We start from the raw sequence: 27,563 nt of genomic DNA on the forward strand, positions 1-27,563 counted from the left end.
TTAAAAAGTGTGTTTCTTTTTATAAAGTGATGGCTATTCTCTTTAATGATTTATCAGTCAAATACTGTGTGCATCTCTAATACTCACATACCTCAGTGACATTGTATTCATCCTGACATTTACAATTGCAGTTATGTCACTTGATTCTGTTCTTTTGTGTCCCAGGACTCTTTTTGATTTTTATTATTATTTTCATATTATTATGGACTCGTAGTTTAAGTTTCCATTTCCTGTGTTTATTTCAGCTTCCTTGGTTACTCATCGTGGTTGCCTAATTTTCACCTGCTATATATGCTGTTTCTTTCATTCAGTCTTCTTCCTGTTGCTTTTCATCCCCTCATATATTATGAAAACACATCTGTGTAATTTTACTTTTATTTGAAACCTCATAGTTACTGAGATGTGCTGACACTCACTGTAGTTTCTTCAGTTTACAGTGTGGATCCTCCAGTAGAGCAGAGAGCAGCTTTACTCCTGAGTCTCCTGGTTTATTATAGTTCAGATTCAGTTCTGTCAGGTGTGAGGGGTTTGATCTCAGAGCTGAAATCAGAGCTGCACAGCCTTCCTCTCCAATACTGCAGCCCCATAGCCTGCAGAGAGTGAAGAAAATGAATGGTCTATGAGATTTTGGGGTGAGAGTTTATTTCCGTGACATGAAAGGAAGAAAAAAAACTCTCCATGTGTGTTTGAATGACCTCTACTTTTCTCTTTCAGAGAGTGATTTAGAAATTGTAATTTGCCACCCAAGCACAAGCTAAGTAATTAATTTATAGGACTCTTTGCAGTTTGAAAGTGGGGCATTTATTTGAGTCCACGCTCAAAATTGTTAAAATGAACACTGAAGTAGAGTAAAGTTAATGAGGTAATTAAGTGATTAATTGAATGATGATTGATCACTAGTGAAGACACCTGATGTTAACAAACATAATCACTGAATGTTGTGAACTGAATTACTGATCCTGTTAAGAACCTAATATCTGTATTAACCTTACTGATTACAGCAGCCCTGTGATTCTACAGGACAGGATCAATATAATCAGAGGCATTTCTAACAGATATTTTAATAAGCACACGGTGATTATGTTGACAAAACATAACCAGCATCTGCAGACATTTTCTCTGTGTTTTCTTTGCCATAACAAATGTGTCTTATAAACACACAGTTAAAGCAATCCAAAAACTTTCAAGGTCCCATTTTGTCAAAACTGAAATTTCCTGGCTTTTTTTCATGATAACTGAGGTCTAGGGGCTATGTAACTACCATATAAGTTTCAAAACAGTCAATCCACAGTAAAATGCACACAGCCTGCATAAAGTAGCTGTGCCTTTTCACTAGCCATTGTGACTTCCGTAAAAATGTGACGTCCGAATATACTCAGTCACCGCCTTCAGTCCCCACCCTGAGCACCACCCACCGTCCCACCCTCCTTTTGTCCAACCCCCAGACAACATCGCGTCCATGCCATTGCTGAGCAACAACAACACGGAAACATGCCAAAAAGGTTAACTTTAACGGACGAAACCAGATCGGCCGACCAGTAACGTTACACTCTCACTCAATGGATGGACGATCTGACAGGATTGTTACTATGAGGTGGATCACATCTAACGTGTATACTAAAGACAAACTCACCGTGTCTATCTAGTCATGATGAAGATGTATATACATTTCAATTTCAGCAGGCAACTATTTTTACAGCTACATTATTATTCCAGCCAAAATTAATCACAATAATGTATATACAATTACAAATTATTATATATAAATCATCAGTTTGTTATTTTACACACATGCACACAGACTTTATTTCATACACGACATAGTCGTGAGATGCAAGAAATCTTTAGACGCGCCTATAACAACAAAAGACAATACTTTATTGAACTTTTCTGATAAGAAGTGTGTGCTTCAAATGCGAGCATTTTTGACGATCGTTTCTGTCCAGTCCGCTCGTTTTATCGTGTTTAACCACAGCTGTCATCGGTTTTTTGTCTGGGAGTGGCAGCAGGTCTGCGAACAAATTTCTAATTTGAGGCCGTATCACGTTGATTCTGAAACCTAAAATAAAACTCCACAAAGGTGTACAATATGTGACCTTTAAAAAAAATAATAATAATAAAAAGTGAAATAAAATAAAAAATATATATATTTTTTTAAAAGTCAAGGGTCAAGAGCCCAAATAAAGTAAACATTGACCACAAACATTAAGGAGTTAAATGTTTCAAATCAATATTTCTCATTACATGTAAAAACTATTCTTAAAACATCGTGTCCAATCCAAATTTCTCGTTTCCGGTAACATGGCGGCAGTTTGTTATAGTTTGTAATTTGTGACCACCAAGCGAAACCTTCTCTGATAATAAGCAATGCTTTAATGTTTTATCTGAAGAAAGATGCGACATGATATCTATTGGCTACGGGCGGAATATTATCTTTTCCCTATTACTTTTACACTCGTCCTGGCCCTCGATCTCAAAACAGCACTCCAACGCTGGAAAATTCATTGTCATACTTTGCCTGTTATTGTCAGGAGACATTCACCCTTGTCCAGGTCCTAATGGAGAAGTTTGTCCTGGTTTTAACAAAGGTCGAGTTTTGTATTCCGGATCGTACTTGGCTAAATGGAACTCCGCTGTTGTACAGGTACAAGTGTCATGCAGTGACAGGGCTCCAAATATTAACAGCATGGCTAATAATATATCCCACCTTTTCATGGGTGGTGGAGTGATTGTGATGGGCGATGAGGGGGCTGCGAGGTCTAGTTTGAAGAGGACATTTTGCCAGGGAGAACGTGTCGTGGACCAGAAGGGCGCCGAACGCACTGAGAGCTTAGTTGATGCAGAGACTCTTATAATGTTATTAGGAAGGATTGAAATAGACAAGGAGGAGGTGTTTGTATTTTAATTAGATTGGATATTAATATTAATGTATTAGACATTAATGTTGAGCAGGAGTTATTGTTCTTGGATTTATTGTTGCCTGCGACAAAGCCTATACTTTTTGGAGTTTGTTATCATCCACTGAGTCAAAATAATTTTTATGAGGGACTATTTTTTCTGAACAACAGTAATGACGATTTGGCAAAATGATGTATTATTATGGAGGATTTTAATACAAACATATCTAATAGAAAAGGGGGTCATTTTAAAGTTTTGCTGCCATTATGCCAATTATTCCATTTAACCCAAATAATAAACAAATCTACCAGAGTTTGGGAAGGTGGGGAAAGTACCATCAATCTTATTTTGGTATCTGATGAAAAATATATTTCCCAGAAATGAGTAATTGAATATGGTATCAGTGATCATAATATAATTTTTTGTACAAGAAAACGTAGTAAAATAAGATTTAGTAATCATAAAACGGTACGAATTAGATCATTAAAAAAAATAGGTAACACTTTAGAATAGAACACTTATTAACTATTAACTATGACTTTTCCCTCAATAAACTCCTAATTTGCTGCTTATTAATAGTTAGTAAGGTAGTTGTTAAGTTTAGGTATTGGGTAGGATTAGGGATGTAGAATATGGTCATGTAGAATAAGGCATTAATATGTGCTTAATTACTACTAATAATTGGCTAATACTCTATTAACATGCATGCTAATTAGCCACTAGCTAAGAGACCCTAAAATAAAGTGTTACCAAAAAATATAATACTTAAGTATTTAAAGACTACTTTTAAAGAGTTAATTGGAATGATATTCAAAATATCTCAAAAGTTGATGATGCTTGGAAATTGTTTAAAAGTTTTTTTTCTTAAAGTAGTGGAAAAAAATTGCCCCCCTTAGACAGGTGCGAGTTAAGCAAAGAGCTAGTCCTTGGATGGATCAGAAAATTTTGGAAATATATATAAAAAAAAAAATAAAAAAAACAGGAATAGGGCTCTCTTGATTTATAGGAGAACTAAGAATCAGGAAGACTATCTAAAATTGAAAGCACTTAGACACTTAGGACAGAAAATTATAAAGGAGGCAAAACATAATTTTTATTAAAGAACCAATTCAAGAAAACAAAGAAGATCCCAAATCTCTGTCGAAGGAGTTGAATAGGCTCCATTCAATTGGTAGATCAAAATTTTCTGTATCAAAGGTAGGTTTAGATATTGATGGCAAGATAAAATTTGATAAAAAATAAAGTTGCTAATAAATTTAATTCATTCTTTTCATTAATTGCTAATAGTCTAGTTGATAAGCTTCCTCTGTCAAAAGGAAATTATGGGATTGATTTTGTTAAGAGATTTTATTCAAAACAAGGGGTGTTGCCAAATAGTTTTTCTTTTGCTAAAGTTAGTGTAAATCAAATTACTAAAATGCTTGTAGAGCTTCAAGTGTCTAAGTCAACTGGGCTGGACGATATTCCAGCTAGATTCTTGAGAGATGCTGCAGGTATTATAGCTCCAACTATTATTGTTAATCTTTCATTGGAAAATTGTATATTCTCATGTAATATGAAGTTAGCTAAAATCATTCCATTATTCAAAAAAGGTAACATACAATCCTGGAAACTATCGTCCAATCTCCATTCTTAGTGTGGCCTCAAAAATTTTAGAAAGAATTGTGTATAAACAGATGTATGAGTATTTAAGTAAGAGTAGTTTAATTTATGATTTTCAGTCAGGTTTTAGGAAATCTTATTCAGCTTCTTTATTTTACTGAACAGATTTTATAAGGAGGCAGATTGATGAAAGTAAAATGTGTGGTATGGTACTTTTAGACCTCCAGAAAGCATTTGACACAGTAAATCATTCAATACTTTTAGACAAGTTAAGTGACATGGGTTTTTCAAGTAAAGTGATAGATTGGTTGAATTCTTATTTAACCCTCTGGGGTCGACAAACGCGTATACGCGTTTTGAGGCAGATTTTCCTGATAAGGCCGAAATGAGCTTGAATTACTCTGCCATTTTTGATCGTACAGATAAAAGCAATACACCATTCGAATCTGTAAGGGGTCTACTTTTATTTGTATACACTCATAATAACAACTAAACTTTGTGCTTTTGAAGAATAAAGAAAACAAACAGGGTGCGCTCTCTGTCTTCTCCGTCTCCGCGAACTGTTTTTAGAAACGCGTCACTAAAATGAACTGTAACTCAGCAAATACTTCACACAGAGACATGAGAAATATATCTATAGAAAGCTTGAAGTGTCTACTTTGAAATGAAGCAAGTCTTATCGAAAACAAACATTCTGTGATGAAGTAATCCGTATGAAACCAACACGATGTTCAATCTTTCCCGTCTGACTCATTATCTCTAATGTGATCCCGCCCTCGCGCGGCTCGCGCTGTTCATATGTAAATAGCCACGTGGTAAGTGCGCGCGTGCAAACGCCCAACACAAACAAAGAGCGAGGAGATTCATCAAGGATACTGTTCGTTTCTGGAAGACGCACTGAGTAAAAGCAGGATTTCCCTCGAAAGAAGAACACGATTTCATCCAGCAGAGGAGATGAGTAAGTAATGTTTCTTTTTTACATTAGTTAACGTTTTATTGTGACATAAACTTGGATTTACTAACAGTTAGCTGGGTTTTCCCCAAACGACAACATGATGAATGCTACGCGTCTAAGAATGTTTAGACCATGTTTATTATTAATACTCTGTTCACAAAAATATTTTAATAGCGTGCTAAACAATAATAATTAGTTTTTCAGATATAAAATATCCTTTTTTATAGTACAAAGTACATCCTTTTATTGTACAAAGCATGCTTGAGTCTGTGGCTACAGAATCATATCATAGGCTACTATAAAATCATACATACTAGACTATATGACTACAAAATCATACTTGGGTTTTTCCCAAACTATAATTCCTGACTACAATGTTTGAAATAGTGTAAAACATTTTGAATATGATAGGCAATTCATTGTCTTTAAATTTCTTACGGCGCGATGTTTTCATGCTCTATATAAAACAATAAAAGTAATATGAGTGTACACTGTAACATGATGAATGCTACGAGTCTAAGTATGTTTAGTACATGTTTATTATTAATAGCCTACTCTGTTCAGAAATAGATTTTAATAATGTGCTAAACAATAATAATTAGTTTCTCAGATATAAGATTTCTTTCTCTTTTTTATGATAGTGATATATATGATATTTATGATATATATACAGATGTTCCTGATATTAACATGCTCACAAATGTTTTTTGGTTTGTATTTTATTGAATCAGATACCAGCACCAGATGTATCCTGATGTCTCTTCAAACTGTTTTCCTCTGAGAACGCTGCACCAACATCAGATGTTCAACTACACTGATATTCTATGTCAAAACAAGCTCCTTCTCTACTGATTATGTTTTTTTTCTTCTTGAATCCATGGAAAGAAGTAGAAACACTTAAATAACACACGTACATATCAGGTATAATTTACTTGTTTCACTTGTTGAACAGAATCTGTTGCAGGAATGACTCAAAGTCTGTTCACATCTGTGTGGTTAGATCAGTGTGCACAATAATGTGTCTTTGACCTTCATTATGTATGTTTTGATTATACTGTGTTTTAAATAAAATACAAATAATTAAAAAAAACCTTTTTTTCAATCTCCTCACATTCTCTCTTACCTGCCTCACAGTCACAGTCACACTGATGGGCCATTAGGGGCCCATAGGGGAGGGCCCGTTGTCTCTCAGGTGAAAAGCACTTAATATTCATGGCCATTGCCACTCCCTCGCATATAGACCCTCGATGACAAAACATGTCTTGAAAATTTTAAATCAATATATTGTTTTCTGTGAATGAGTAAGCAGAATGATTTTCACATAATTTTGAAGTAAATATTCTAGCCTACAAGACTGATTATTCAAAAGTCTTGTTCAGGACTATTTAGTGTGGGTTTTATGGCCTTATTTCAGCTACATTTTTTTCCCTAAAACTTACAAACCACGCATAATATTTTTTTTCTAAAAAATGCAAACATGTACATCCATCTTGGTCACATATTATTGTAGCACAGTTTGTGCTGAATACAAAAAAAATTACATGTTGGTCAATAGTATGTTTTAAGTAGCTGAAATAAGCACAAATATCAGGGCATGTCAAAACATCTCAAGGGCCCCAAAATGACCTCAGACCCCAGAGGGTTAACTGGGAGAGTTCAGAGGGTAGACATTGATGGGGTTCTTTCTGAGGAAACTTTTGTTAAAAATGGAGTCCCTCAGGGAAGTGTTTTAGGCCTTCTTTTGTTTCATTTATACATAAATGACATGCAAGCAGTTTGTGATTGTAATTTGTTCTTATATGCTGATGATTCTGCTTTATTAATTTCAGATAAGGATGTTGGTAAGATACAAGTGAATTTAGGCAAAGAGCTTTGTAAGGTAAGAGACTGGCTCTCTGAAAACAAACTGATGTTGCATTTAGATAAAACAGAATCCATTTTATTTGGATCTAAAAATAATTTGAATAAGGTTTCTAAGATGTATGTTAAGGTGGACGATTGTTTAATATCAAACAGAACTTCGGTTAATTATCTTGGATGTGTCCTTGACAATGATTTAAGTGGTGTAAGTATGGCTATGAAAGTCCTGGGTATGGTTAATGCTAGACAAAATTTATTGCAAGACATGTTAGTTTTCCTGATAAACAGATTACAAAATTACTTGCATCATGTTTAGTGTCATGCTATTTTGAATAAGCATGTATTTCTTGGATGTCTGATTTGTCTTGTGGTTGGTTGGATAAGTTACAAAAATCTCAGAATAAATTGATAAGGTTAGTTTCAGGGTTTAGTCGTTTTAAACATGTGGAGGTTTCCCATTTTAAGTGTCTTGATTGGTTACCTATAGAAAGCAAACTAGAACATATTAAATTAAAAATGGTACATAAGATTATCAATAATAGAGCTTCTTCATATGTTAATGCACTTTTTTTCTAGGGTAAATGAGCAACATTGTTATAAAACTAGGCAAAGTCTTATGGATATTATGTTATGTCGTTTGAAAACTATGTATGGCCATAGGTCTTTTAGATATTCTGGGGCACTTTTGTGGAATAAGTTAGCTCTGGATAATTAAAGGTATTTTGTTTAAAAGCTAAAAGTTGGCTCTTAATTAGGTTGTTTTGTTGACGAATTTGTATTATGTATGTGGTTATTTTATTGTAATTTTTGTATTTATAATGCAGTGCCAGTGTACCTGTTACCGGGAGTGGAGTATGTGCTTTACATCAGGGACCACAATGGAAACAAGTTTTATTTTAAACTTTATTGTGTTATCCTTGACAAATTGAGTGTATTCACTACTTTTTTTGTCAAATAAAAGGAAAGAAAGAAAGAAAGACTACACTCACTGTAGTTTCTCCAGTTTAGAGTGTGGGTCCTCCAGTAGAGTAGAGAGCAGCTTCACACCTGAGTCTCCTGGATTATTATTGTTCAGATCCAGTTCTGTCAGGTGTGAGGGGTTTGATCTTAGAGCTGAAATCAGAGCAGCACATCCTTCCTGTGTAATATGACAGTTGGAAAGACTGCAGAAAAATACAGAAAAATTAAAGATGAGTTAATAGCGCTTGACTCATGTGTCTAATGTAATTGTTTTCTTATACAATTTTAGCTGAAAAACACACTTTATACATTATCAATTATCAAACCAGGCACTGAGAGTGACTCAGACTCAAGTCCCACAACAGACTTGAGAGTCAACCTCAAATGACTTCAGATTTTACTCATCAAATAGGACTCATAAATATTCCCAAAACTTGAGTCTTAACATTACTTACTGAAGAAGATTTTGTATTTTAATATGTATTCAGCATGCTTATAGTGGAGTGGTACAGGCCATGTACATTGTAATCAACCCCCAATTTAATATTGAAATTAGAAAAATTAGATAACAGCACATTTTTTATTTTATTAAAAACAGATTCAGAAAACATGAAACACACCTTTCTGCTGATCGGACAACCAAAGATCAACCTGCGCTATACAAACACTTATATATAACTGTTACAAGTCCAAGAAGTTAGTCAGATTACAACTGATGCCCCAACTGGAGTCCTTGTCAACAACTGCGAGTGCTGTACAGTTTTTTTTGTTTTGTTTTGTTTTTTGGAATTATCATCAGACTTGCCATTTAGGCTGAGTCTAAGTGACCAGATAATACTTTGCTTATTTAAGTTAGCTGAAAGCTAATCTTTAATTTCAGCTAAACAGCTGGACAAAGATGGTGGAGGAAAATAAGCAGTGGGTTTGGCAGACAGGTAAAGTTGGGTTTCATCTGCATAACAATGAAAATGAATACCATGTTTCCTCAAAATATAACCAAGAGGGAGTATATAAATAATGAAAACAAGTGGGCCCAAAACAGAACCCTGGGGGAACACCAGTGGTGACTGTATATGTTCTAGATCTGAAACTTTTTAATTGAATATGATAGGGGTTAAACGACTTCTGATTTTTTAAAGTCAACTTTTATGTGATGAAAGTTGAGTCGAAGTCGACTAGTTGCTGATGACATCATTAATGAACAAATAAGTCTGGAGCTGTGACAAACACCTTGTGCACAGCTATGGCATATGACACAGTGCTGCCCACATGGCTATTGCTTTTTTAACAGCTAATTTTTATCAGTTCTTTTGTCTTTAGGTCGTTATATTTCTCACAGATTTCTGCTTGCTCTAAATCAGATACAAGTCAAGAAGGACAAGTATGGTTAAAAGCCCAGAGTCAGCTGCCAGCAACAGATCATTGGTTATTCTGACAATAGCAGTCTCGGTGCTATGGTGGGGACAAAAACCAGATTGAAATTGCTAATACAAATTATTATTACAGAGATGTTCATGAATTTGAATTGCAATACACTGTTCCACGATCTTAGAGATAAACGGTAAATTTGAAATTGGATGAAAATGATCAAAGTTAAATGGATCAGCCCCTGTTTTCTTAAGTATGGCAGTAATAATAGCAGATTTAAGAGATGGAGGTACACAACCAGAAACAAGTGAAGAAACAATTTTAGTAATCAATGGCGACAGCACTGGTAAACAAGCTTTCACTAAAGGAGTTAGTGGAGGGTCTAGCTGACAAGTCGAAGATTTAAATTTATTTATCAGACCCACTATCTCTGACGTAGTTGGTAGTGTAAAGGTAGAGAAAACAGAGTGGGGAGGTGCGTGAGAGCTAGATTTACAGAAGTCATGGTGGAAAGTACTAATAAGTAATTGCTGATGTACATTTTTAAACTCTGACTAAAAAAAGTCATAAAACGATCACATAAGTCAGTGGAATACATATCAAATGGAAAAGAACCAGGAGGTCGCAGAATATTGTTTACCACAGAGAAAAGAAACCTGGAGTTACCTTTGCTGACTCCAATTATGTTGGAATAATAATCAGATTTAGTTTTTGACAGTGCATTTTTGTAGTTTTGAATATGTTCATCATACATTTCTTTATGAAAATGAAACAAATGTTAGATTTAAACCCCTGTTAACTCTCAATAAGAACGTCTGTAGACGTCTCATAGAAAGTCAGTCGGGTTAGTAATAAGTGAAGCTGATAATGCTGTTTGTGGAGTTATTTAATCCTCCTCTGATGAGATCTATAGAGATGTAATGTCTTTTATCTTCAGCTGATTTCATCCTAGGCTGTGGCTTAGGTCGGTTGTAGTTCTTGAGTTTCAGTTTGTCTCTTTTTTCTGCTCTCTTCTTTCCTTCAGTAATTTTGCTTGTTGACAAGCTTAGACAAGCTGAGAGGACTTGAATTGAATTATTTTAATTTAATATATTTCAACAAACCTGAATATAACTTTTTAGTGAATTATGATGATTCTAATCCAATATTTGTAATATCAGAGTATTTACAACCCTGTTCTTGGAAGCACCTCAGATTTGCACAGTTTAGATGTATCTCTCTTATCAAACAGTCTTGATTCAACACATCAGGTCATTAGCAGAGCCAAATGAGAAAGGCCTCAAAATATACAAACAGTGTAGAGAAGCACAGGCCTACTGTATACAATAAGGTCAATAAAACAAAGACTCTGTAAATTACTCACTCAGCCTTTCTAGATGCTTTGATCACTGGCAGCAGCCTCAGGAGACATTCTTCTGATGAATCATATTTATTCAGTTTAAACTCATCCAGCTCTTCTTCTGAGTTCAACAGCATAAACACCAGAGCCGACCACTGAGCAGCAGACAGTTTGACTCCAGAGAGGCGACGGGAACCTGCTCTGCTCAGGTATGTTTGTACCTCCTGCTCCAGTGAACGATCATCCAGTTCATTCAGACAGTGGAACAGATTGATGGATTTCTCTGGAGAGGGATTCTCCCTGATCTTCTGTTTGATGTATTCAGCTGTTTCCTGATTGATATCAGAGCTGCTTAGTGTCTTTCTCAGGAGGCCTTGTAAGAGAGTTTGATTAGACTCCAGTGAGAGACCTAGAAGAAACCGGAGGAAAAGGTCCCAGTGTCCGTTCTCACTCTGTAAGGCCTTGTCTACTTCTCCCTTCAGTAAACTGTTCATTGGTGATCTGAACTCATTCCACAGTCCTGTGTTTTGTTCAGAAAATGACAGTAGCTTGAATAAAGCAGCAAGAAACTCCTGAATACTCAGATGAACAAAGCTGTACACCTTCCCCAGCTGTAGTCCAAACTCCTCTCTGAAGATCTGGGTACAAACTCCTGAGTACACGGACACTTCTCTGACATCAATGCCGCTCTCTTTCAGGTCATCCTCATAGAAGATCAGGTTCCCTTTTTCCAGCTGTTCAAAAGCCAGTTTTCCTAGAGACAGAATAGTCTTTCTAGCCTGACGAGGATCAAGTTCACGTTTCCCATCATACTTTTGAGTCTTCAGTTTGGTCTGAAAGATCAGGAAGTGTGTGAACATTTGTGTGAGAGTCTTGGGAATCTCTGCACTCTCTGCTTTACCCATCATCCTCTCCAGAACAGCGGCTGAAATCCAGCAGAAGACTGGGATGTGACATGATGAACAGACTTCTAGATGATCGGATGTGTGTGACGATCCTATCAGCCAGACTCTGATCATTTATTCTCTTCCTGAAATATTCCTCCTTCTGAGGATCGTTGAATCCTCGTACCTCTGTGACCTGGTTGACACACTCAGGAGGGATCTGATTGGCTGCTGCTGGTCGAGAGGTGATCCAGAGGAGAGCAGAAGGAAGTAGATTCCCCTTGATGAGGTTGGTCAGCAGCACATCCACTGAGGCTGATTCTGTTACATCAGACAAACTCAGATTATTTTGGAAATCTAGACGTAGTCGACACTCATCCAGACCATCAAATATGAACATGACTTTGTAGTCATCGTAATCTGCTGACTTAAATTCTTTGGTTTCTGTGTGAAGGTCGTTTAGAAGATCCACAAAACTGAGATTTTTCTGTAGCAAATTCAGCTCCCTGAAAGGAAGTGGAAATATGAAATGAACATCCTGATTGGCTTTTCCTTCAGCCCAGTCCAGAACGAACTTCTGCACAGAGACTGTTTTTCCAATTCCAGCGACTCCTTTAGTCAGCACAGTTCTGATGGGTTTGTCTTGTCCAGGTGAGGGTTTAAATATGTCATTGCAGTTGATTGGTGTCTCCTGTGTCTCTGGTCTCCTGGACACTGTCTCAATCTGTCTCACCTCATGTTCATTATTGACCTCTCCGCTGCCTCCCTCTGTGATGTAGAGCTCTGTGTAGATCTCATTCAGACGTGTTGAGTCTCCATGATTGGACATTCCTTCATTGATTCTCTGATATTTATCCTGTAGTCTGGATTTGAGTTTTTGTTGATACACAGGCATCAGTTCTGAATAAAGGAAATAATTGTTATTTACTAATAACAAATGAATTGAACAATAGTGAATTAAACAAAAAATAGTTAACACATATGTTTATTTAATTTAATGTTTTTCAGATTATATGAATAGAATGACATGCAATGTTTTAGAAATGTATTTTTTTATGTTTCATATGTTTCATATTACACATTGTTTAAGGTTCTTGGCAGGCTATAATCTGCTGATCCAGAGCTCTTACTGGTCTGTAGTGTGTTAGCGAGGTCTTTCTGGTTCATCTTCCTCAGGATGACCAGTGTGATCTTCAGAAGCCCCTCTCTGACTCTGCTATGACACTCATCATCATAATGGTCTCTTTCAGAGCATTCTGGGTAATCTGGACTCAACAGTCTTCTAAAACTTTCAAGCTCAGTCTTCATTACAGAGATAATTTTCTGCTCAAGCTCCTGAAATAATGAATATTCAAACAATGAACAAACATTCATTTACTTGAAAGGTGTACCAAAGGATCAATACACAAGAGTCAAGACTAGGGATGTGCCCCAAGCCGAATACCTTATTCGGAAAGGCACGGATAATGGCTTCAAAACGAATAACGGATTTATCCAAATAACAGAAAAAATATTCGGCAGACACAATCACATGTTTGCTGGAACAGCACTGCATTAGTGAGGTCTGCGGTTGTTAAGATTTGTGCAATATTAATGGCTAGTACTGGTTTGATAGCGTTTTACACAGTTTCGTACAGATAATATCATGGTGATCATTGCGTTTGTTTCATCATAATGACGCTTATAATAACTAGATCTGGCAACATGGCAGAGCGGAGGCTGCACTTCACTCCTGCGTTTCGCAGCTGCTGCGAGTCAGCCACATGAATTTATTCAGTGACATGATTTTAAATAATTTTTCATATGTTTTCAAATTTTATTTTTGAACATGAAACATTTATGGAGGTCTGAACATCATAGCTGGCTATGTAAAGTGAATGAGTGTAAACTATAGCCTATATGAATGAAATGAGCACAAATCAGTAGCTGCGTTGGGGTCTATGCGCATCTCTGGAGTTATATCAACTCGACAAAAATATCCTAAAAACGGTCCTAACTTCAAACCTTTTCGAAATCCAACAAAAACATATTACATTAGCCCTTTTCGTGAATGGCATTACATTTAATTATACAAGACGAAGAAAAGCGATGTTTCATCAAGGCTTTTGGAGGGTCCAAATGATTTGTTGCGCTCTGTTGATAAAATACTCGTAAATGACTCCAGCAACACATGATGTAAGTTACTTAAAGTTCAAGCGAGCTTTATTATCATTCTGCTATGAGTACTGAACATCAGGGAGCCATTATTAATAACTTCTTTGAAACTGCTTTCAAATGAACGATCGCTTTTTAATTTCACTTTCGCTTTAGAGATTTGCGATCGCACGTACTTTGTTTATACTATGGAGCGGCAGTACTTACTACGCATTTTACAAGATCAGATGCTTGTCAGTGGTGCTCAGGATCGATAAATCATTCTCCATCATCCTCAGTCATCTCTCCTTACTCTGTTTATGTGGTAAGTGAAATCTTATGTACTGTAATGTAACAGGCTACCGCTTGCAAGGAGCTAACCATGTCCCTTTAGTGGCTCGCGTTATTTTATTAGAACGCGTTATTTGCTTTCAGTGCCTTTCTGAATACAGACACCAACCCATCCCTGCACTTCACAACCCCTGCACAGCCTGGAACATAACATTTATTTCCATGATCTGCCATTTTCACTTTTGTCCTCACTTGTTTCTTCACAATATCTGCAGAACTTCTGATTGTTCGGATGGCGGCTGGCCTAGAACATGAGCGGGTATATCCAAATGTCAGGGGCGTAACTATTAGTGATCCCGACTGATCTTTTGCATTCACAAAGTTTACAAAATTTAGGAAACAATGCTGTTTGAGGCTCACGGTATGTCATTTCCATGTTCAGAACTGTTATTATTCAACTATGGCAAGGTAAATACAGTTTTCCATTCTATGGCACCTTTAACATAAACAGTATAGTAATAATATTAATGCAGACCTTAGTTGCATTTTACGTTATATTATAAATCCTGTAAACATAAATAGAAAATAATCTTTGGACTTCTCCGGCTCTCTGCACTGGCGTTTAGCAAAACCGGAAGTAACTATGCGTACACACTTGCTAGACCGGAAATCCAAGATGGTGGAGATATGCAACTAGTCAATTAGTCTACATATTACTTTAGATGTATAAGATGGTTTGGAAATTAAATGTGAGGGTGAGTAGGTGTGATGATGCACAATTGTTGGATTTCACAGATTTATTTATTTTTTTTTCATTTCTTAATACTTCTCAGAGGACTGTTACTTTGGGACACACACATACACACACACACACATTGGGTTTTCATGTTTTATTGGGACTTCCCATGGACGTCTTTTTTTTTTTTAATACTGTACAAACTGTATATTGCATTCCCTAACCCTACCCCTAAACCAAGCCCCTGCAGAAAATAATCTGCTTTATTACATTTTCAAAACAACAACAAAACCTTATTATGATTAATAAGATGCTTTCCTCCGGTTCCATAAGTTCCAAAATAGGGTATTACAATTCTTGTGAAGACACTCTCTCTCACTCTCTCACACACCCACACAAAACCAACCTTGAAAATGGAGCCCAAGTTCTTCTTTGGTGTAGATGATTCTGATTCTTTAGGTTTTTGACTGTCAATCAAATATTGCAAAATACTGTTTTGACAAATATTGCATATTTTTGTAAATATGTATTTTTGCATTTAATACACATCAGTAAATTAATAAAAAACGTATATTTATTATAATCTAAGCTGAACAACACCTCAGATCAGCAGATGATTCTCCCGAGCTGAATTTAATTGGACGATCCATTGACCAGTCACTCTTCATGGACACACAGCTGGGTTCAGGAGATTCATTCTCACAGAGACTGAAACACAACAGCAATACAAACAGTTTCTGAAAATCTCACAGTGCTCAGAGTGAAACACCTTTACTGTTTCAACCTCCCTTTAATTCATTATTTGTCAGGTAATTCTGAATTACTGAAATGAAAAGATTAAAGTGTTGTCTTTCTGTAAATAAAAGGAATCTGCCCCATGTGCACTTTTCAGTCATGCATTATAGAATAAAATAGACCAATACACACATATAGACACAGACTGACACAGAACAACCTGTAACATGATCTCACAGAATTCCGTGTAATGTTCACAGACTTAATTAACCTCCAAATCTGTGGTGGCATCACGGAATCGCAGAAAATTCCGTGATGGGCTCACAGAAAAAATTCCGTGATGGGCTCACGGGGAAATTTATCATCATCATTATTGTTCAGAACTGGGTAGGTTTAGGGTAGGGGTGGGGTCAGGTACTCCAGTGAAAGTATAACTGCATCGGAGTCACTCTTTTTACGTGGTCCGATGCAGCGCTGGTGTTGAACCAGTGAATCCGTGCATGGACCACGGCTGATGCCTTCTGTGAGCCCATCACGGAATTTTCGGTGATTCTGTGATGCCACCACAGATTCGGAGGTTAATTAAGTCCGTGAACATTACACGGAAATCTGTGAGATCATCTTGCACAGAAACATGCAGCAGCAACAGGGACACCAGGGGGCTGATTCATAAAACAAGTTTACCAAATAAGCCAGGCTTATTTCAGTTAGTCTAACTTATTGTCACTTGATTTGGTTTCAAGCTCAGTCACTGGCAACTTAAACTGGGAAACAAACCTGGTCTGGAGCTGGTCTATTAGTGCCTGCAATTCTGACTTTATTAGTCCAAAAATAAAAGTATACAGAAAATGCAACTTTAATCAAATAAATAAAAATATAGGCTACAACCGACTGTAGACTATTTAATGTATTGTCCCCAAAATTGAATGACCTTTTTTTTTTTTTTTTTTTTTAAGAAATGTGAAAACATTTTAACATTGCTGCTTGCGCATTCAGTTGATCAGCAGTTTCTAGCCATGCAGCCTTTCTCTCGGGTTTTATAACAGCTGTAGCTTTTATGGTTATTAGCAGAACATCAAAACATTACATTCTAAAATTGCTCTTTAAAATTGCTCTGAGTATCGTTATGCACATGCTGCAGGTTCATGCATGCAGCGGGTGCATAACAGCAGGGCCGTTCTAGGCAATTTGACGCCCTAGGCGAAATCCCTATTGCCCCAATTATATATTTATTTATATATATATATATATATATATATATATATATATATATATATATATATATATATATATATATTTCTTTGTAGACACCAGTTTCTTGTTACATTCAAATTGGGTGTCATAGTAACAACAAAATTGAGTTCCACAAATCTGAATGCATTATTTGTGAATTGACTTAAGATAAACATTTTGCACAATTTATTATCTGTAATATCATTGTGTTGCCACTAGATGCCTGTATAGCCCTATGTGACAATCCCTAGTATCTAAGACATTGTACATAATTTACACATTAATCACACATAAATTAATTTTATTACATTTGGATTTGGACACATGTTTAGATACTATCAATGGCTACTTTTTGTCTTTATCTGTTTTTTGTTCAGTTGTTATGTTGTTGTTGCTTGAAACATTGATTTAAAGTGTCAGTTATTGCATTATTTCAGTCAAACCTATAAAACCCTTTGTTGCCCCAAACTACATATAAAAGCCTGATCAGTGGCATAAAAGTAATCAATGCAGCTACTTAATAATCCTTTGCTACTCATTAACGCGTGAACTTACCCTTTAAATAAGTGACGCTCTGCCCTCTGTGTATGACGCTTCTCCCATTAAGTGCTGTGTTAGAAGTGAATGAATTGATCAGCATTTCGACACCCCCATAAGGATGTATTAAACTCGACAAAGTGGTTTAATAAAGGATGTATTGATCTTGTGAATTAGCTAATTTTACTATACCAATATTTTTTAATTGGCTGTTAAAGTTTATATGGGAATATTACATGACACGCTGATCTTTTAACAATGCATTGGCGCAAAAACGCACACCTTTTGGACAAATCTCGCAACACGATTCATCAACTGCCACAAATACTGCCTAAACAAAATACTGATTTTGTGCACTTCATTTACTGTACCAATATTTTAAAATGGCCTTTGAACTTAGCTTTATTGCATGGCAAAAAAAAAAAAAGCTTTACCTTGCCAAAGCACTGACAGAGCCCATTGATCTAATGGCGTTGATGAGTGCTCCAAATGCAAGCATGCAACGATCAGGCAGCAATTCAGCGCTCTCTGATCCAATGGCATACAGGCATCGTCAGATTGACAGTACTCTAGCCCAATGATGTTGGGGATCCAGTGGGGGCGGCAGTCATATTTCAGGGTGACCATGCCACTCTTTATCACAACCCTGCTAAAATATAGTGCCAGTATGTGCGCTCATTGGCGCCCCTTCAGCTGGTGGCGCCTTAGGCGACCGCCTAGCTCGTCTATGCCTAGAAACGGTACTGCATAACAGTCACATGCAGGCTGTACTGGTGCTTGAATAAAGCGCAGATATGCTGTTCTGAAAAGACATCGGGAACGGGATATTGTTAGACCGCCCGCTCCCATTCAAATTGCACCAGAGTTACTGACCGCAACCGCATTTTATTTGGGAATTTAATCCCGCGTCGCAAGAAATCTGGTCGGGTCCCGCGGTTCCCGCGGGCAACCTGATCTCACAGAATTCCATGTAATGTTCACAGACTTAATTAACCCCGAATCTGTGGTGGCATCACGGAATCGCCGAAAATTCCGTGATGGGCTCACAGAAGGCATCAGCAGTGGTCCTCGCACGGATTCACTGGTTCAACACCAGCGCTGCATCGGACCACGTAAAAAGAGTGACTCCGATGCAGTTATACTTTCACTGGAGGACCCCACCCCTACCCTAAACCTACCCAGTTCTGAACAATGATGACGATAAATTTCCCAGTATCGTGTCGGCATATTGATGCTGAGGGTTTCCTGATGCCTGTCACTGACTTACATTGGTATCACTTCTGTGAGCCCATCACGGAATTTTCTGCGATTCCGTGATGCCACCACAGATTCGGAGGTTAATTAATTCCGTGAACATTACACGGAATTCTGTGAGATCATGTTGCCGCGGGACAGCCGCAGGAATGCAGACCTCTAACACAGACTACATTTTAAGAGGAATACACATCAACTCATCTGAGCTAGTAATTAGGGCTGTATTAGCCAGCTTACATTTGATTTACAGTTACTGCTATCATAAAGAAAAATACACTGCAGCCTGTCATGAATGAGCAGGGAGAGCAGCAATAATAACTCCCCCAACACAAAGGATAGGCCAGAAATCCACAACTGTGAGTACCACAGCCCAAACCACAACTGATGGCATTCTGAAAGAAGCATATCCTTCTGAAATAACAGAGACTGGGGCAGCAGCCTTTTACAGGAGAAGGCAGTGAAGGGGTGCTTTTCTTTAGAAGCAGCTAAGAAGAGCAGCATGCCCTTTAATGCAATACCTGAAAAAATGCAGAAAACCCACTAAAATTGGCAGCCTAATTTGCAGCAAACACAGTGCACTGCAGCCATAGAACCAAGCAATGAACGGTTCAGAGAGATCGCAGATTCTACCTGGCCTAAAAGCTTCTGAATCCATTTAAAAACTCTATAAAAACAGCATATAATAACTCAAATCACTCGTCAGTTTACGGGTTTGTCGAGTTTACAGGTTTGTTGTCTATCAGAAGTCTATTAGCTTATGTCAATCAATCACAGCGAATTCGCGTTCAAGTTCACGAACTTGAATCTGGTGAGAAACTCTTGTGGGATACGAACCCCTGTCACAAAATTCCTGATTGAACGATTTCCCATAGAGATGAAATGCGCCGTCTAATTTGCTCCTGAGCAAGCGGAAAAAGCTGCTGATCAATACTGAATAGAGCTTATATAGGAATGCCGCGATAGGTGTCGTATTCCTATAGGTAGATGTGATCAGCTGAGAATCAGCTGATGCAAGCTTGACTCACGTGACCTGCCAGAACTAACGCTAACGCTTAATATTTTACTCAAAATTATTTCGCTGTTACTCTACTGCGTTCCATCTGTTTAGCACATATGCGCGCAGCAGCGCTCGTTCAGTAGAGTAAGCCTCACCCACTCCTGACAGCAAAATGGATATATTTTCATGATTTTCTAACATTTACAGATGAAGAATATAACTGTGACATGTCCGTTATGCACTGGGGAAAACACAACGTCTCAAATGCATTAAACAGCACAAATATATTCACTGTTTGCCATGGTGGATCGATTGATCCATGATTGACATTAAGGGCTACTTAAGAATAAGTGTGTACATCAAATTATCTTGACTCATTGAACCTGGATCTAATTAGTGAGATTGCATGAACTTAAATTCTCGCTTATGAAACCGCTTTAGTCCCGATTGATTTGTTAGGTTATTTCAAGTCAGGTTTTGGACTTCAATCCCTGCTTTTCTTAGCGTCTTTTATGAAACAGCCCCCAGGTGAAAATGTCCATAATACACCACACCTGCAGTATATATGACACTCATAATATCTCACCTGGGCTCAACAGAAGAGTCTTCCTCCCTGCAGAGATCTGAAAGATTTTTCCTCACAGACACATCGATGTGTTCAGGTAAATCTGATTCACCCCCCTGAATCAGACTATAAATGATAATGCTGTTGTACTATGCATTTATTGTTTCTGAACATTGAAAATGTGAAACATTTAAAGTTTTCTCACCACTTGACTGTCTTTATGTTTATTTCATGTTCTTCAGAGAGATTCATTCTGAAGGCTGTGGTTTCATCTAAAAGCAGATACAGATGTTGGTCCACAGAGTGAGTTATGAATCATCTCAGCAATTAATTTTCTCAAATCCTCCTCTGACTCAAAATATTTAGTCCACAGTAATGACCTGCACAGATGAAAAACAATTTTATCCTGAAATTATTTACACATAATTTTTCACAAACAGCATAACAAATTCATACAAGCACTGTATTAAATGAAAGTAAAGGTGAAATCTGACGATTTACAGACTTTGTGTTTTAATCTCTTTATACTGTACAGTTTTGGCTAACAAGCATTGTTCAATACTGAAGCCACATTTTCTAAACTGTTCACACAGTCTGCATTACCGACATGAATCTTGGCCAAACAGTTAATCTCACTTCCAAAATTCACTCAGACCAACAAAACACTTAATGTATGTCTCAGAGTAAGCTTGTTCCACCATAACACCGGCCACAATTCCCATTCATAAAACGTTTCATTTCATTCATAACCCACTGACCTTAAAATCACAAACAATATGGAGCATTGCATAAATTATGAACTTTTACTGTATCTTTGAAGTTTAAATTATTTTTCAGAAGTATTCCGTTATACAATTAGAATAACATCTTTTTATTTTACTGACTGTATTACAGCACAAAGAATGAATGAGAAAAATGTAGTTTTTCTCCCTATATATTTATATACCAAAAGATATAGGGAAAAAAACAACAGCAACAAAACATCAGCATTTACAAAATTTATTCATGAAAATACAAAAGAAATAAATTAAAAGTGGAGACTGTAAGTGTGTGTGTGTGTTTGTCATCCCTAGGACAAGTGCTTTGGAAAATGTATGGAAGAGATAATTGGATGGATGTACTGTACTGCGGGGGTTCTATAGTCCTCCCTCTCTCTGCCACTCTTTTTTTTTCCACCAATGTGTCTTCCTTGATCTATATTTCCAAATAAAATAATTCTGAAGCCATTCTGATTTATCAAAAAATATCTGAAAAAGAAAGAAAGAAGGAAAAAAGACTAAAAATAGGACACCTGGGTTGGCTTTCAGTTGAAATTACAGTTAGTTATGTATGGAATAATTATTATTGAATTTCATAGTAAATATCCTTCTAAAATTGTATATTTCAATATAATTCCTGCAGAAATGGACAGAATTTGCCATCGTTCTGAATTTACACACCAACTTGTGCAAACTTCAAACTTCCCGGTCAAAATCAAATAGTTTAGTCAAAAACATTATTCTCTTTTGTCAGACTCAAACTTTGGCCTCAGATGATACACAAACCTGTCAAATACTCAGACTATGTTCCTTTCTAGAGAACACTAGTGAGATCAATTCAAAATACTGTTACAAAAACCTCCTTTTGGGAAACAGGAATCCTTTTGCTAGTCAATGTCTGTTACAGTATACAGCATAAATAAAGGGGTGCAGATACAGTAAAATTCAGCAATAAACTTTAAGAAAAGTTTACTTTCATTACACGACTGTAAAGATATCTTACAGTAGATGAAAAGCACTAGAAGAGAAAAGTTCAAAGACCAAACAACTGAATATACAGTAAACACACACTGGACTATACTGTCAGTTACTGTGAATGAATAAATAAATAAATTAATTCATTCATTCATTCATTCATTCAGCATCCTCAGCCAAATTGCATTACAGTATTGGTAGTATCCTTATTTATTATAGCGGTTTCTTAGTCTTCTGAAAAAAGACTTCTCTGCCTTCCCTGGACAGTCGTCTCTCAGTTATGCAAAAATAGAGTAGATGTAAGGATTACTTTTAATTTACTTTTAATAATTTCAACAGTAATGAGTTTGAGGGTGTACAACATGTGCTACAGTATTTACTGTATACAGAATAATGAAAGTTCTCTCATCTGAAGTACTGCTGCTACGTACTGTAATTATATTGTATGTGTCAATAGTATTGACACCTTGTAGATGAGCCTGTAGGCCATCTTCCCTCATGGTCAGTCCATGCAGAAGAACATGGTCAACTATAGTGCTTTGTATTTCATCAGGAATAAACGACCTTTGACCTTATCCCCTTATTTTTTTCTTTTCTCCTCCTATTCCTCTTTGTCTCCCACTACCAGTATTCATTTCCCAAAACACATAATCACTTGTGCTCCTGTTCATATCATCCTGAGATTCTGACCTGTGTGTCATCAGTTTTGCTACTGAATGTTCACACATGGATAAACGTGCTGTTTGTGTTCATTTTTTGATGCTTGAGTTAATTATATTGTGTGTTTGAGTTTTCTAAATGAGAACATGGTTAAACCTGTGCAAAATGATGGTGTTTTTGTGTAGAGTTTTGCAGAAAACACAGAGCAAATTGGAGCATGTGTGAAAACAGGTGGAATGTGTTAAAAGTCTTGAGAAACGTGTCTTTGTTTCGAGAACTGTATGTATGGTTTGGAAAAATGGGCCAAATGAATCAGTTATAGTGTGTTAGCAATCGAGAAAAACTGTAATATGCTTTTGTCAGTTTTGAAAGCAGTGTGTTAGCATTTGAAACGTGCTACAAATATTATTTTGCAGGTGGTGAAGTATGAATGACAAAAGTGCTCATGGATTTTTGAAAATGTGGTCATTGAATGCATTTTATGTGAAAGCAGTGACAAATGATTCAGTTTGGTCCCCATAGACTTCTGTTTCGCTGAATGTGTGAAGAGTTATGAAAAATGTGGCTTTAGCATTGAACAGTGCTTGTTAGCAATTGAAAAAAAAAAAAAAAAAAGACTGTAAACATATCTGATACAGCTTATAGTTATACTTCACTTTAAACCAGTCTGGACTGATTTTGACTATCTGAAATGACACTGAAATAGTGATACTCACTGTGTTTTTCTCTCTTAATGTTGTTTTCTTCCTCATGACAAAATGGATGCTTATATAATAGTTTCACTTTCATGTGTCACCCGACAAGGAGGAGCTTAAGTTTAAAAAAAAAAAAAACATTCAAAAACCTTTCAGGAAAGGTTCATGAGCTGGGACTCACCCACGAGGCTGTCGGCACAGACACCATGACAGCTGTTAAGCTGAATATATAAAAGCAGCACTCTATAACACATCAAACTTATGACTCTCTGTCAACATCCTCACCACTTTCTCCCCCTACAGAATATAAATGGAATATTTTAACAGTGTCTAATATGTAATTACTTTCTTTAGTAATGTCAGAATAAAAGAAAGTAATAATAATCTGGGTGTAAATTACAATATAACCCATTTCAGAAAATAACACAAATCAAACTCAATCAAAAAAAAAAAAAAAAAAAAAAAAGGATATGCACAGCAAAAATCCCCAGCATTAAATTAATTATCCTCAGAGTTAAAATGAACACTGTAGCAGAGTTAAAGTTAATGAAATAATTGATTATTTAAATGATGACTGACCATTAGTGAAAACAGCTAATGTTAACAAGCATGATCACTGAAGGAAAGAGTCATCAATTTTAAGTCACCATTATGTTGATCAGCGATTACTTTAGTTGGGCTCTTTACTCTTGACATTAACAACAAAAAAAAAATCTGCCTGCATTAGCTGTGTGTTTATAAAACACATTTGTTGTGGCAAAGAAAACACAGAGAAAACTATGCCAATGCCTGCTGGTCAAAAGTGTGTAAATGCAACAAAAAATCAGGTTAAATCATGCATAAAAACAGCTTTTAAAAGCCCATTGCAAATGCTATATTGAAAGTATAATACATTAAATGCAATAAAAATAATAAAATACCATTAAATATGAAGTATCTGTATAATATGTGGTTTTTAAAATAAATTAATTTGCAGGGCTTGCTTTCTTTGGTTTGTGGACAGCTTCTATATAGATACCAGTAAGAGACTATTAACTACTTCTCGTCCTCGTCCTTAATTATAACACAAAATACAAGTGACGGAGCCTCTGAGAAACCTGATGAATGTGCCCTAGTTATTGGCAGTTCCAATGTGTGGAAAAGCCACCATAGTACAGTGTTTACTGGGAGCCAGAGCCCCTGACATCTTGGCAAATGTAAAAATTCTGGCTCATGCTAAACATAAATTCAGTAATATACAGTAAGATACGCTGGTTCTTGATGTCTGTGGGTGTGTCTAATCCCCCCAATTATTAAATAAAGTCTATTATGTGTATAATGTGTGTGTTTTTACTGATTGATAATTAATGATGTTCTTAAACGCAGTATAAAATGTAATAAATGGTTCCACAGCAATTTCTTATGATGCCCAAATAATAAATCATAGTTAAGGTAACATGAAACACATGGAGTAAATCTTTAAATATTAATTGACATAATTTGCTGTAGTTTTCTAAATGTTCAACCAATTAAAACATTTTAGTTGAACAGACTATAAAACTAGTTCAGTAAAGATTGAGCCTACCAAAAAATAACAATTCAGCCACAGTGTAAAAAAAAAAAGAAAAAAAAAAAAGAAACCTGGTTTTAAACTATTCAATTCAATTCAATTCAATATTGCTTTATTGGCATGACTGTAAAAAATACAATATTGCCAAAGCTTGAAATATATGTGGAGAAATATAATACCAATGAAAAGATCAAAATAATAGAATAAAAAAAAAACCTTATAACAATATAAACTTAAATAAACAGTGTAACAAATAAGAACTTATTATGTGAACATTTCATACCACAGTGTTTAACACATAAACACACACAGGCTGAGGGTCACTGTGGTAGACAGTAGGGAAACACTTTGAGGTCAGATGTAATACACATATTACACACATTACACGCATTCACCTGCTGTCTCAGCCAGTGCTGCTGTCTGTCCCTCTCCTAGTACTATCTTTATTTGTTCTGTTTCACTAATGGCTGTAAAGTTCTTTATTAAGTTGGTGAGTTTGTTGAAGTAGAGGTTTCTTATTGATATGTATTTATGACAGTGAAGGAGGAGTGCGTCTCTGTCTCGATCTCTCCTGTCTCACAGTGAGCACACACTCTTTGCTCTGTGGGTAACCAGCTCTTTCTGTGTCTGCCGGTCTCAATGGCTAGTCTGTGCTCACTGAGCCTGTACTTGGTCAGGATCTGTCTCTGCTTTGTGTCTCTGACACTCTGGAGATAATCTTCCAATTCATAATTTGATTTTATGGTCCGATATAGTTGTAATTTACTTTGTGTTTTAGTCTCTTGATCCCAATGTTCCAGATATATATTTTTAGATTGTTTGATAATTTGATTTATTTTGATGTTTGGGTGAGAAGCAGTGCTGGTCTGAGACTGGTTAGTGTTAGTAGAGTTAGTCAGGTTAGTAAGTCTCAGAACCAGCTGACTGAGTGGACTCTTTTTGGGGTTCAGTTCTTGGGTTTGTAGTGCTTTAAAATGTAGCGATTCTGTGGGACTTGATTTAAGATGCATCCAGAATTTGAGGGATCTTTTTTGTATATTTATAATCAATGGGAATCGGCCTAATTCTGCCCTACATGCATTATTGGGTGTTCTCCTTTGTAATTTTAGGATCATTTTGCAGAATTCTGTGTGTAGGGCTTCTGTTGGATGTCTGTCCCATCTAGTGTAGCTCTGATCACTGAGTGGACCCAAAACCTCACTTCCATGAGGTTTCCAAGCTTGATGTTTTTGTCTTGTAGAGTGAGTCCAGGGGCTGTAGACTGGTCCAACTGCACCGCTAATTCATTAATGTAGATGTTGAACAGTGTTGGACTCAGGCTACAGCCCTGCCGCACTCCTCTTTTCTGGGTGAAGAAATCTGTATGTTTGTTGCCAATTCGTATTGCACATTTGTTGTTTGAATATATTGATTTTACAATGTCATAAACTTTACCCCCTACACCACTTTGTAAAAACTTATAATATAATCCATCGTGCCAAATAGAATCAAATGCTTTTTTGAAATCGCTAAAACATGCAAATATTTTTCCATTTTTGGTCTGTTTTACGTGTTTATTGATTAGGGTGTGTAGGGTGTAAATGTGGTCAGTAGTTCTGTGATTAGGAAGAAAGCCAATCTGACTCGGGCTCAGGACACTGTGTTCATTAAGGAAGTTTACTATTCTATTGTTTAAAATACTGCTAAATAACTTCCCCAGATTACTGCTCACACAAATGCCTCTGAAATTATTGGGGTCCAATTTGTCTCCACTCTTGTGAATTGTGAAATTTTTCTGCACTGTCTGAATTCCATTTGTATCTCTGCTGGACCTGATACAAGTTGCAGGTTTCCTGCTTGTTTTGTTCTGGTGTGTGATGTGTTTTAATATAAATGTTAGTTTGGTTATGGTCAGAAAGCGGAGTTTGTTGTATGACAGTGAATGCACTGAAGGAGGAGGGGTCCATGTCAGTGATGGCATAGTCAACTACACTAGCTCCAAGACCTGAACAACACGTAAACCTCCCTAAAGAGTCCCCTCTGATCCTGCCATTAAGCATGTACAGGCCTGAGGCTCGGCAGAGCTGCACTAATTCTCTACCATTTTTATTTACAGTTTGGTCAAGATTGTTTCTTGGTGGGAGGTTTTTTGTGAGACTCTGGGGGTTTTGGCCAAAGACATGCTCATTGCCCTTTGGATCTATTTTATCAGGTTCAGATCCAGTTCTTGCATTTAAGTCTCCACACAGCAGCACGTTTCCCTGGGCCTGGAAACGGCTGATCTCTGTGTGGATGTTGTTCAGATATTCCTCATCATGGTAAGGGATTCTGCTGGAGGGATGTAGATGGCACAAAGATAAGTGTCAGTGGTTGAAATGCCAATTTGATTGTTTAGTTTTAACCAACAATGAAATTTACTAAGTGTAATTATAGAAATGTGTTTGGCTAGAGCTTCCTTGTACCACACCAGAATTCCTCCCGAGTCTCGTCCACGGTGGACTGTACTTAATTTAACTGAGGGTACAATTACTTCATAGTAGCCTGAGGGACAGTAGGTAAGTGCATCATTTCGACACCAGGTCTCGGTGAGAATGATAATG

The 27,563-nt window shown here is 36.6% G+C and overlaps 1 protein-coding gene across 1 annotated transcript in view; it reads right to left on the bottom strand.

The window, feature by feature from the left end:
• Positions 1-23,557, bottom strand: part of LOC131530554 (NACHT, LRR and PYD domains-containing protein 3-like) — a 71,375-nt gene extending 47,818 nt beyond the window's left edge. Inside the window, 10 exon segments of the mRNA XM_058760889.1 lie at positions 417-590; positions 8,305-8,478; positions 11,007-11,939; positions 11,941-12,766; positions 12,997-13,201; positions 15,433-15,493; positions 15,627-15,734; positions 20,369-20,473; positions 20,553-20,727; positions 23,457-23,557. Coding sequence (XP_058616872.1) covers positions 417-590; positions 8,305-8,478; positions 11,007-11,939; positions 11,941-12,766; positions 12,997-13,201; positions 15,433-15,493; positions 15,627-15,734; positions 20,369-20,473; positions 20,553-20,599 — 2,633 coding nt within the window. The 5' untranslated portion in view covers positions 20,600-20,727; positions 23,457-23,557.
• Between the last annotated feature and the right edge of the window lie 4,006 nt (positions 23,558-27,563).

Source organism: Onychostoma macrolepis, chromosome 22 (assembly GCF_012432095.1).
Source record: "Onychostoma macrolepis isolate SWU-2019 chromosome 22, ASM1243209v1, whole genome shotgun sequence".
NCBI classification, from domain to species: domain Eukaryota; kingdom Metazoa; phylum Chordata; class Actinopteri; order Cypriniformes; family Cyprinidae; genus Onychostoma; species Onychostoma macrolepis.